The following is a 12666-nucleotide window of genomic DNA, read 5'->3' as shown; positions in this document are numbered from 1 at the left end:
GTCAAAGCGGTGGCTGCCACAGCTGGCAGGATAGATTTTTGGCAGCAATGGCTGATAGGATACTAGCAGGAGGACTTAAGAGGGAGAGATGGCAGGGGATGAGTGAGTCAACTCAGCATGGACTAATGGTCAACTCAACGCTGATCCTAATCCACACCACAGTTTCTTATTAACATGTTGTATGAGGAGGAGGAGCATGCTCACTTGCTTCTAACAACCCATGGGTTGTTGTTATGTGTGAACTCAGTCAGAGAGTGTGTACCTACGTCTATTAGGAGCAGGTTGGCCTTGGGGGTTTTGGCCCAGGAAATAAAACATGAACGGCCAGCCCTGATAATTTTATATATGCCTGAGGCCTCGGGCATGGCTAGACAAGGGGGTGGACGAGGATGATATCGTGATTTTATGATTGTGAGATCGTCCCCCTCATCTACATGCGACGCACGACGTCCCAGGAGGAAGAGGACGTTGCACCCGCCATTTTGGATTTTTTCTTTAACTCAAGGTGAGTGCTCAAGCGCTCCTTTACAAAACTAATTTTTTAAAAAACAGCTCCCACTCCCCCCACCCCACTCCAATGGGCACGGAGCTCCTGAAGAACTCTGTGCCTGGGTCCCAGGTCCTCGTGGTTATTCACGAGGAGCCGGGACAAAAGTGTGATGGCAGGCTACATGTCCCCCAGTCATCCTGAGACCGCAGGAAAAATCGGAACTAAAGAGTAGGGTGATATCCCGGGGCAAGGGAGAGATCATCCTTCCCTGATCCTGGGATCCCCTTTGCGTCATGTGGACACACAGGGACGATCCCAGGACGATCCCCGGGATATTTAGACATGTGCCTAGTTTTCCCTGAACCAGTAAACCGTGCCTGGCTTGTACCACTCCAAACTGCAGGTGGCAGTTGGGTGTCACATGATGGAATGCTCCTCCGTACCAAAATAAATAAATCCTTCCAGGTAGAACTCTAACGTGCCACCGTTTTCTATTCCTTCACCCCAATAGTCTTCATTCGGCTCTTTTTAGAGTTTCCTCCTTCTTCAAACCCCACCCCCCACCCCAATATTTTTTCTAGTTTTGGAAACCTCTGGGTCAGCCTCCCCCTCATGAGTCTTCTGATTATACTTCCTTCTTGTGGGTGGTGCTATTTTGGCTACATAAACAACGTCACTCACACATAAGCATTGGAAACAGAAGGAACGCTGGTGTGGTGAAACATCAATAATGTTAGCCAGATGCTGGAAAAATGCAACAGGATTGACGATGCAAAAAAAATGGTACAATATAGTATGGGAACTTGCATTATCAGCAAACTAACACAAGAAATGAGAGTGTTGCAGGGACAGAAAAAAAGGGAAACTTTCACTGTTGATTGGTGGGACTTCATTACATAGGCTCTCCCACACTAGAGGCCTTCAAGAGGCAGCTGGACAACCATCTGTCAGGGATGCTTTAGGGTGGATTCCTGCATTGAGCAGCGGGTTGGACTCGATGGCCTTGTAGGCCCCTTCCAACTCTGCTATTCTATGATTCTAATACAACTCCCAGCTGCCTTTCAAAATTTGTGGTTTCAATGAAAAAAAAAGTATATTGATAGCAAATTGAACTTACCTGCATGAGCTCAAAGTTATTATTATTATTTTGTAAATTTCTGTGTCTTTCTTGCTGAAGTTGAAGAACATCATAACAAAATGTATCATATCATGAATGGTTTGCTATATTTACCCATGAACTTGTGTTAAATTTGTTTGTAAAATTGTTTTAATATTGAAAATCAATAAAAAAAGAAATTTTTTAAAAAGAAAAGAAACATCAATAATGTACTTCAAACAGAGTGTGTTGGTCCACAGGTGGCACCAAAAGTACATGGAAGTCGAAACGCAAGTGTACGTCCACCTTCCCTAAATGGCCATCCATCTATTTCAAAACTGGATAGATATAATAATTCACATGCACTCCAAGCAAGTAAGAAAAGCTAGAAAGTGCTTTTAGTGCTGCTCGCCACTAAATATAAAGTGCCTGGAAGCCAGCTGAGGAAACGCTGTATGTATCCTCAACCAAAGGTGAAAAGAATAGGATGAGACCCAGCCAGGCCGCAGGCAAATCCCTTCGTTTCTTCCGCTTGTCTTCCTGGGGCTGTGTGCTTCATAGGCGTGTTCCGCGTCTGCCACCTGCTGGCCAAAGTAAGTAGCAGAAGTTATTTTAAGAAAGAAAGAAACTTTTACATCTGATAAAATTCTGTCTTGACTCTATTTATTTCTTTATTTACAATATATACCGGAGCGAAATATATTCGGAGCGAAATTCAACAAATAAGAAGAAAAGTTTAAGATAATAGAAAGAGGGGAACTTCGGGTTTTTGTTTTTTTTTGGTAATTATTGAGTAAGAGAAAATATTGTTACATATTTTTGCTGTGGAGAAAATCGGAAGCCCATTTTAAGTTTGTATGTTTTGTTTCGTTGTTGTTGTTGTGATGTTGGTTTGCTGGAATGTTTGTGTTTTTGAAACAATAAAACATTTAAACTCAAAATTTCGGAGTGGAGTACAAGATAAAATTCAATAAAAAACAGAATAAAACACCTTAAAATAGATTTTTTTAAAAGCAAAATGAAAGGTGTACTGTGAACCGTGGATGGTCATTAAGGAAAGGCTTCCTTGAACAATGTCATTTTCAGGAGGCGCCTAAAGGAATGCAAAGTTGGCGCCTGCCTGACCTCCAGAGGCAGGGAATTCCACAGGAGGGGGGCCACCACGCTGAAGGCTCTTCCCCTGGTGGATTCCAGTTAGAGGATGGGTCTATGTGGAACCACCAGGAGCAGGTCCTCAGATGACCTCAGTGACTGGGCAGGTTGGTAGGGGAGAAGGCGCTCTCTCAGGTATCCCGGTCCCAAGTTGTTTAGGGTTTGTACACAAGTACAAGAACCTTAAACCGGCCCAGTAGCGAATAGGCAGCCAGTGCAGTTCCCTCAGCAGAGGAGTTCCATGCTGGAAAGGGGCAGCTCCAGACAACAGCCGAGCTGCAGCATCCTGCACTAGCTCCAGCTTCCGGAGCAGCTTCAAGGGCGGCCCCACATAGAGCGCATTGCAGTAATCCAATCTTGAGGTTACCAATACTCTACCAGTAATCCTTTCTCTTTGGAGGTGGAATAGATTTAGATCAGGAAAATAGCATGAGGAGGTGAGAGGCTGAACACCACAATAACTGTTCAGAGATCCAGTTTGAGCTCCCGGGCTGATGTTGTCAAAATAAAATTGTTGCTGCAGGAGCCCTGCCCTCTTTTGTATCTGGTGAAGAGGGAAGGGCTCCTGCAGCTTTAACTGTTGAGATGAAGAGGGAATTTCACCAGGTGCCGCATACATACAAATGACACCTGCTGAAATTCCCTTTTTTATACAACTATTAAAGATACAGCAGCCCGGTCCTCCTTATCATGTGGTCACCCTAGTTTTGTGATTGGCCACACCCCCATGGCAGCCATTTTGTGAGATCACCCACATCTATGCGGCAGGGTCTTGCTATTTACTGTTTTACTCTGTACAGCACCATGTACATTGATGGTGCTATATAAATAAATAAATAATAATAATAATAATATTCTAAATGTGACCACTACCCCCACCCCCAGGTTGCAGAACCCGACTTTAATTGGCGGTTCGAAGGCCTGAATCTGCATGTATAGAAGGCCTGTGTTTGTCCTCTTAGCAACTGCCCGTCCCCACCGAAAGCCCCCAAAAGTGATTCACATCTCCGTCTTTCATTGGCTGACGGGATCCTGTTGCCTGCCTTCCTGGCACCCAAAGCCGGTTGAAAGAAACAATGGACAAGTGTTTCAATGAATGCCAGCCAGGAGGCAGCTCCTATCAATTGCCCAAAGAGGGGGAAAAGAACACCGGCTGCTTTAGCTTATCAACGGCATCCCCATTCATCTGAAGCAGGCCAACCCACCCACCCCAATCCTGGCAGCACAGCCTTTTCGTCATGCGAGGCCGCTTCCCTGGCTATTTAAAGGCAGTTGGGGGCTTTCCTCGAGTCACATAGCGGAGGCTGCAGGGGAGCGGGCCTGGATCGTTGGACCCGAGCAAGGCTGCGTCATGGAGTGTGTGAGTCTTGGATTCTCTGTAGTTGTTGCGGCTCTTAGAATGAGTTGGTGAATCAAGTGGGTGGGACGGAGCAGAGCTGGACAGCCCAGAACCATGCTCATATAAAAATAAAAACATGCTAAAATATTTTTTTAAAAAAAAAAATCCCAGGAAGTTTCAGTTCTTCAGGTTTGATTTTCAATGTATTATATCGTTTTTAGGTCTTTATCCTGTTGCTGGCTTTTTGTCTGAGTTTACTCTGTCTTAAAGGTTTTATATGATGTTTTTATCATGTTGTATTTTAGGGTTTTAATATTTATGACCTGCCCAGAGAGCTTTGGCTATTGGGCGGTAAAGAAATGTAATAACAGAGTGTGTGTGTGTGTGTGTGTGTGTGTGTGTGTGTGTGTGTGTGTGTGTCTGTCTGTCTGTCTGTCTGTCTGTCTGTCTGTCTGTCTGTCTGTCTGTCTTGTCCTCCTTGGGGTAATGTTAATTTGCAGCCTAGCTTTTCACTGATTACCTAGATGATTTGCACCTTTCTCTCCTTTCTTGCTGCTTGTATTTTCTAACCATCTGTATTATCTAGTGTTGGTTTTATTTTGTATTTTCTCACCATGCCTGGTGCTTGTCAGCGGGGCTGACCTCTCTTACGACTATAAATCGCCATCTATACACATGGTGCTTTCCAGCATACATTTTTTCCCTAATAAATAAATAAATACAGACAGTGGTTCTCAACCTTCCTAATGCCGCAACCCTTTAATACAGTTCCTCATGTTGTGGTGACCCCCAACCATAGAATTATTTTCGTTGCTACTTCATAACTGTAATTTTGCTACTGTTATGCAGCAAAATTATGTAGCTCGGTTCCTAAGACCATCGGAAATATGTCGCAACCCACAGGTTGAGAACAGCCGAATGTGTACGAGAGATGCAAGGATAGGGTGAATGTGTTCAAATGCGGTTCTGCACGCTCGAACTCTAACCAGGCATAGAAGTTTGGGGTTTAATTAAGGGCTTTGCAGAAACAGTATGATTTGGGGAGTATTTTGCCACATGCATATTTGAGTTGACATGCAAAGTTTATTTTATTATTTGCAGTATCTGTCAGCTGCTCTGTACCATGCCTCTTGGAAGCAGGTGCTCTCTCTATTCTGAGAGTGCTGCAGCAGCTGCCTTTCTGTGTGGCTCTCTTGAAAAACCTGAGGATATTACTGGGAATCACGTTGTGGCAGGGAAAGCGGAAACTCTCTCGCATGGCGGTGCAGAACCGTGACTGTAAAAGCCTGGCAGCCCCTGGGTCAAAATGCCCGACCCATACATGTTTTAACTACATTATGACGAAAGAACTGATAATGTGTCAACAGAAAAGCCATCTAGAGAAAGCAGACCGCTTGGATGTCACCTTGAATGCACCCATCGTATTCTAAGCTTTCCAATCATTCAAATGTGTCCAGCCAGTTAAAACATTTCTTACCTGGCTCAGCTGTTGCTTCGTCCTTGGTCCTGATCTCTTTTTTCCCCTTGGGTTTTCTGGGATTCCCTGTAGCCTCCCATGCAGCTGATTGAAAGTGGGACTGGGATGTGTCTGAAAGAATATAGTGTAGGTGCCAGATGAACTTCCTTAGGGAGCTCATTCCACAGCTAGGGAGCCACAGCAGAGAAGGCCCTCCTCCTGGTAGCCACCTACCTCATTTCCTTTGGCAGGGCTCACTGAGAAGGACCTCTGAGAATGACCTTAGGGTCTGGGCAGGTACATATGGGAGGAGGCGTTCCTTCAGATAGCCTGGACCCAAACCTATCCAATATGCATGTTAGGAGTGATGGTGTTGTGTTGGATTTAATGCTTTTATTAATACCTTCTATAAACATTTTAGCCATTATTATGCATTTTAATTGTATTTTAGTGTATACAATAATGTATTTTAATGGAAGTCTGCCCAGAAGGAGCTTCTACGTCCAAGATCCATTGGCCCTGTTTCTTTCCAGATCGCTGGACTCTGACTATAGGAGTATAGGAAGCGGCCTTGAGTCAGACACTTGATCCATCTAGCCCAATTTTTTTTCAACACTGACTGACAACAATGGCTCTCCAGGATTTGAGACAAAGATTTCTCCTACCTGGAGCTGCTGAAGATTGATCTTGAGACCTTTTGCATGCAAAGTACGTACTCTGTCCAGTGCCTGCTCCAGGTGGGCCGTGCTCTGACTCCTCCTCCTCTCCCTCCTCATGGCTGCCACTTGCTTGCTTGACATGACAGCACTCTTCAAATACTTAAAAGGTTGTCACACAGAGGAGGGTCAGGATCTCTTCTCAATCATCCCAGAGTGCAGGACACAGAAGAATGGGCTCAAGTTACAGGAAGCCAGATTCTGGCTGGACATCAGGAAAAATGTCCTGACTGTTAGAGCAGTACAGCAATGGAGCCCATAACCTAGGGAGGTTGTGGACTCTCCCACTCCAGAGGCATTCAAGAGGTAGTTGTCAGGGGTGCTTTAAGGTGGATTCCTGCACTGAACAGGGGGTTGGGCTCGATGGCCTTATAGGCCCCTTCCGACTCTACTATTCTATGATTCTATGATGGGCAGAGAGCCAGGGAGCAAGCAGGTACTGGCATCTCCTGCTCCTCCTTCTCACCACGACCGTTATCTGGGCCAGAGCAAGAGGCAGGTGAACAAACAGGTTGTAATGGCGAAGAAGCGGAGCAACTCCAGGGGGCTGTTGTTAGGAGCCCCCTGCAGGGGCGTGGGTCCTGGGCAACTGCCCAACAATACCTATTCTTGGCCGCAGCCCAGACTCTGCCACCGAGCGATGACCTTTGCAATGCTCAAAAGTTGTATGGCCATTCAAAGGAAGGAGTCTACTTCAAAAAGCCCCATCATGGCCATCCTACCAACACAGCTGGGTAAAATTTCCGGTTTTCCCTCCTATAGGCACTGGCTGTTACTCGTGTGAACCTTCAACTTGGAGAAACTGTTGAAGTGAAGGGGAAGATCTTTTCAGGCTGCAGAGGGTAAGCGGTGGAGAAGGGTTCAAGTATCTGAGGAGCAAGATACTTGCTGACTCTTTCCTCATTTCAGGTCAAGCAAGGCAGTGGGTGGGTTGCTGCCATTCAGGCCACCGTCTAACCATCACCACATCCTCGAGGGGCGAGAAGTTTCAAGATGAGGATGATGACAATCCCTCCAGAGACAAACTATATATATAAAATTTACTTTACTTTACTTAAAAAGGTTTAGGGAATAATAACATGAAGAAAACAATTAGCCCAAATATGAATCAAATGTATTCAACTCCCTTTTCAACCCACAGTCCTCTGTGAAGAGCAGTGTTAGTTTTGCAGGATGAACAACAGTTGTTTATCTCCGTTCCTTAATCCCCTACTTGCTCGTCTCTCTCTGGGCTCATCTACACCAAGCAGGATATAACACTATGAAAGTGGTATGAAAGCAGTATATAAAAAGCAGGAGCCACACTACTGCTTTATAGTGATATTAAAGTGCACTGCAAGATCTACACTACTGCTTTATAGTGGTAATAAAGTGCACTGACCACTGGTGGGGCCCATGACACATCTACACCAAGCAGGATATAACACTATGAAAGTGGTATGAAAGCAATATATGGTAGGTGTCAATGGGCCCCAACAGTGGTCAGTGCCTTTCAATACCACTATAAAGCAGTAGTGTGGCTCCTGCATTTTATATACCACTTTCATAGTGGGATATCTGCTTGGTGTAGATGAGCCCTATGTGTGTGAGGAGTGCAGACTGTCTCCTTCTCCACCACACTGCTGGTTTCTCTGTCTTTTCTCCTCCTTCATTCCCTTTCTGCTTCCTCCTCTTCCCTCCTCCAGTTCCACTACCTTCTTCAACCAACGTTTTAGTAAGTCTCTCTCTCTCTGTTCAATGGGGTTTACACAAAGGTAAGCATGCAATCAATGGGATTTACTCTTGAATAAGGGAACCAGCAGATTTCAATTTTATAAACTAGGAGATGCACAGTTTCATATGATCAAAGGAAAGGAAAACTGATCCTTCGTACTGGTGGACTTTCAGGGAAAGCGTTTAAGGGGGGGATTTAAAAAAAATCCAGGGATGAACTGATCTGATTCAAACTTGGCATGCTAAAAGCTCTACTTATGAGTTATCACTGTGCCAATATTGATCTCTACCTTTAAAAATGAGGGCGCTGCGGGCAAGGAGGGTGCATTTCCCACATTTCTTTTAAGGTGAAAATGTCATGCCTACTCAGGAGTAAGAACATAAGAGTTAAATGGGACCTCTCTCCTTCCCCCTTCATAGAGAACCACGCCACCCTCATCTTTTGTTAGCGAGACCGCCCTTAGACACACATGCCCCCAACAAAGAACGGGACGGTCTGATAGAATGCAACGACACCAATACATGGGAGGGAGGAGCGCATTTATTTTGCATGGAGGGGAAGAGGCCAGAATAATCCAGACTTTCCCCGCTCCAAAAAGAAACGAAACATGGAGGGAAAGAGTCGAAATGAGTGCAGGACGTGGATGACGTCGTGCGTGTATCAGGCTGCAAAACCGCAGACCAGCCATGGCGAGTGTGCGATAAATTGCTGGTATGATGGAGCCCAATTTTAGAGTCACGAAATAAACCTATTTGAATTCATCTCTTCTGAGGTTGTGCTAAAAAATGCCCACTAGAGGGCACAGTCCCCATAGAAATCTACAGACCATGTGGTCGCTGGTCTCTTCTGAACCAAAAAGGAAATGTGATCCCCACCCCCACCCCTGTCTGGTGATCCTTTTTAACAGCCTCCTGTCTAATCTCCACACTCCCAAAAGAAAAGAAAAAAGAACCCATTCATGTTGTGTTTTTGTTTTTCTCCCATACTAGTTTTGAGGTGAATCTGGGCAAGGATTGTGACAACTTAGTGCTTCACTTCAATCCGCGCTTTGACTGCAAGGGCGATGTAAACACCATCGTGTGCAACTCCAGGCAAGACGGGGTGTGGGGAGAAGAGCAGAGAGAGTCCAGCTTCCCCTTTGAACAAGGGGGCAAGTTTCAGGTGAGGGTTTAGCAGTGAGTGTATTGCATTGGGAAGTGGGTGGTTCCTCTGGGAATCTTTCATTTCTGCGCAGCCCAACAGCCCAGCTCTACAGATGGTTGACCAAAAATTACGATCCAAAAAATGCAACATAATGAAAACAAAACAAAAAATTTAACACTCAAAATTTTAAAGTTTAGAACAGCAAACCATTATTACCAGGGCCTGATAAAACAAGTGTCATTAAATGCCCACATAGAATCATAGAATAGGAGAGTTGGAAGGACCTCTAAGGCCATCGAGGCCAACCTCCTGCTTTATGCTGGAATCTACCTTAAAGCATCCCTGACAGATGGTTGTCCAGCTGCCTCTTGAATGCCTCTAGCGTGGGAGAGCTCACAACTGCATGCCATGAAATGCTTGGGAGGAGAAGAAAGTCTTAATCTGGCACTGAAAAGATGGTGGACCACAGTAAAAGAAAAAAAAGGCAGACCTCATAAGGGAGAGCATTCCAGTATAGGGGGCAGCCACCGAGAAGGCCCTCCTCCCCCTTGTTTCCATCCTCCAAGGCACTCCTGGGCCTAATCTACACCAAGCAGGATATTGCACTATGAAAGTGCAGGAGCCACACTATTGCTTTATAGCAGTATGGAAGTACACTAACAACTGTTGGGGCTTATGGACACATACCACATACTGCTATATCCTGCTTGGTGTGGCTCCTGCCTTTTATATACCACTTTCATAGTGCAATATCCTGCTTGGTATAGATGAGGCCTTGGAAGAGATACGTAGAGGAGGGCCTCAGATGTTTGGTTGTAGCATCCCAGCCAGAATGGAAACCAGAGGCAGACAGAAGATAATTGGGATCTTCTGGTAGATCTCTGAAAGATTTGCAGTACAGAGGAATATAGGAAGCTGCCTTATATTGACAAAGCTGTATTTTGTTTTTATGTCACTTATTTATCCCTTATATGTTTTATATTGGTTTTGCTGGTCTGCAACCGTAATAAATAATTGAATTGAATTGAGTCAGACCATGGGTCCAGCTAGTCCAGTATTTTTGACACTGACTGGCAGCAGTGGCTCCCCAGGTTTCAGGTAAGGATTTTTCCATCCTCACCTGGAGATGCCAGGGATTGAACCTGGGACCTTCTGCATGCAAAGCAAATGCCCTTCACCTGACTCCCGATTGTTTAACTATAACAGCAACCAAAGGCATCCCCCTGCCCTAAAATATACTGCTGAAATGAAGAAAGCTTGAAGTAACCAGGAGTGGATTTTTGTGTGGAAGGACCGTGTTGCTGCATTCAGTTCTGGTACTCCAAACAAATTCTGGGCTCACACTTCTTTAATTCTAAGTGTACACCTTTTGCACCGGGCTGCGGTTGGTGGATCTTGGGGTTCTAGTAAACAATCAAAACAGATCCCTAAAAACTGATGTCTGCTCACATCTCATGTGAAGCTGTGGGCTAAAAATACCCTGAGATTCTCTTCTAGTAAGGTCAGAACATGGAAACTCCCCAGGGCCTGCTTGCATTGCTTTTAGAAGGGCTGTCATCCCACTAAAAGTCTTCAAACGCTATCAGGGCATGTGAAAGAGTGTTCAGTATCCCAAGCTGGGCATGATTCTTTTTCTCCTTTTGCTGCTCGCAGGCTTCCTTTACTTTTGCTTCTGATGAGATAACGGTGAAACTGGCTGAAGACTACACGATCTCCTTTCCCAACCGGTTGGGCCTCAATGTCATTGATTATATTGCCATAGAAGGAGACTTCAAAGTCAAAGTTCTTAAATTTCTCTGATCTAGTCCTGTGCTCCTGCAGTCTTGCTACGTGGCTGAATAAAGCATTCTTTAAATAAGCCATATATATAAGACCTGTTGCATTGTTTTTCTCTTTCTGTTGAGCTGCCACCCCTTCAATGGGGAACGCTCTGCTAAGGTTTTCTGAAGCAAATTGACCCAGGAACCACTTTCTTGTTTGTATCTGCTCCGATAGGCTATCTTGACAGCGGGCCTTTTCTGCTATAAAATGAAACCTCTTCTGAGGTGGAGGCCATGAATGCAGCATGTTTCTGTGGAAACCGCGGCTTTTGTGCCACTGGCCACATATTGCTGTTGGAAATTGTATGCCTGTGGTAGTTCATAAATTACTCAGGAGACTGTCTCATACACAGCCCAGATGGAGCAGTTAAAATTCAATGACACCAATAGAATTAGTCATGAGCAAGTCTGCATAGCCACATCTTTCATGATAAAAAGATGCCTCACACATGGGATGTTCAAACATTTCACCTATCCTGCTCTTCTGCCCATACATTTACACATAACTTCCCCAAGGTCTCTGGTGCATAGGTTATCTCCCATCGCTGGTGGCGTTATTTATGCAGGCATCGCATAGGGCATTGTGGAATCCCCTCTTAAGGGGTGTGCATATCCCACAGACTGCTGACATATACGTCATAAAGGAGTCAACTCCATCTCCTATAGCTTAGACAGGGAAAAGGCACACTGCATGTATTAATCATTTCACCAGTGCAAGGATGGATAATGCAAGGATGTCTGTCAATCTACAGGATATCAAGGATATCAATCTACAATTGTTTTATGAATGGCCATGGTTAAAGTAATTATCACTGTCTATACTTTTGGCATTTCAGTTCCCTCTGGCCTCCCTACTTTTAGCCCCACCAATGGAGGATAATAACGCACGTATCTGATAAGTGGACTGCATCCACAAAAGCTTATGCCTTTCTCACCCCAGTAGGAATGGGAGGTTAGACACATTCCTGGAGGAGAAGGCTTGGCTACTAGTCCTGATGCCTATATGCTACCTCCAGTATCAGCGGCAGTAGGCCAATGTACACCAGTTACTGGGGAACATGGGCAGGAGGGTGCTGCTGCATTCGTGTCTTGCTTGTGGCTTTCCCATCAACAGCTGGTTGGCCACTGGGTGAACAGAATGCTGAACTAGATGGACCCTTGGTCTGATCCACCAAGGCTCTTCTTCTGTTCTTGAGGCTTCAAACATGCTCAAACATCTACTTTTTGGGACTTGTCACTATGAGTTACTGAGGACAGACCACCTGCTGCATGAAACAAATGGAGTGTCCTATGCTTAGCATTAAGTATTCCTGGCACATGACTGACCCTGGGGAGATTAGTCCAACGCCCTGCAAATGCCTGATCTACTGAGCCCCTTCTAAGAATGAAAACTACCTATTGTGCTGCATAGTTCCTGTTTTCAGAGTCACCTGCTGCGACCAATGAGCTAGTATCTGTCTGGATGATGATTCTCTGGCTGGTGCAAAACGAGGGACAACAGAGGTCTCTCTTTCCAACTGTGGGCAAAGTTGGCCTTAAGCTTGTTGACTGTGGATGCCCAAAAGGCTGACCAGTCTACCCTCATGTCTGTGCACATACTTATAATAGGATGGGGCTTGTGCAACCTTAGAGCAGCGCTCTTGGGGGTGTCATTAGGGTGACAAGATGAAAAGGAGGACAGGGCTCCTGTATCTTTAACAGTTGTATTGAAAAGGGAATTTCAGCAGGTGTCATTTGTAT

The 12666-nt window shown here is 45.1% G+C and overlaps 1 protein-coding gene across 1 annotated transcript; it reads left to right on the top strand.

Annotated features, from left to right (window-relative positions):
* The first annotated feature begins 4020 nt into the window (after positions 1-4020).
* On the top strand, positions 4021-11162 carry LOC134404582 (16 kDa beta-galactoside-binding lectin-like). Its single transcript, XM_063135331.1, has 4 exons — positions 4021-4098; positions 7012-7091; positions 8953-9124; positions 10760-11162. Exons 1-4 carry the CDS (start codon positions 4090-4092, stop codon positions 10904-10906), a joined length of 408 nt encoding a protein of 135 aa, XP_062991401.1. The 5' UTR covers positions 4021-4089; the 3' UTR covers positions 10907-11162.
* Positions 11163-12666: the final 1504 nt, after the last annotated feature.

Source organism: Elgaria multicarinata, chromosome 10 (genome assembly GCF_023053635.1).
Source record: "Elgaria multicarinata webbii isolate HBS135686 ecotype San Diego chromosome 10, rElgMul1.1.pri, whole genome shotgun sequence".
NCBI classification, from domain to species: Eukaryota; Metazoa; Chordata; class Lepidosauria; order Squamata; family Anguidae; genus Elgaria; species Elgaria multicarinata.
This window is presented reverse-complemented; position numbering and strand designations above follow the sequence as displayed.

What these genes read in the sequence shown, in the direction of transcription:
- LOC134404582 (XM_063135331.1), top strand. An exon ending in ATCTTTTCAGGCTGCAGAGG is followed by an intron (nt 7,092 to 8,952) that starts GTAAGCGGTGGA and finishes CTCCCATACTAG; the next exon opens with TTTTGAGGTGAATCTGGGCA. An exon ending in AACAAGGGGGCAAGTTTCAG is followed by an intron (nt 9,125 to 10,759) that starts GTGAGGGTTTAG and finishes TGCTGCTCGCAG; the next exon opens with GCTTCCTTTACTTTTGCTTC.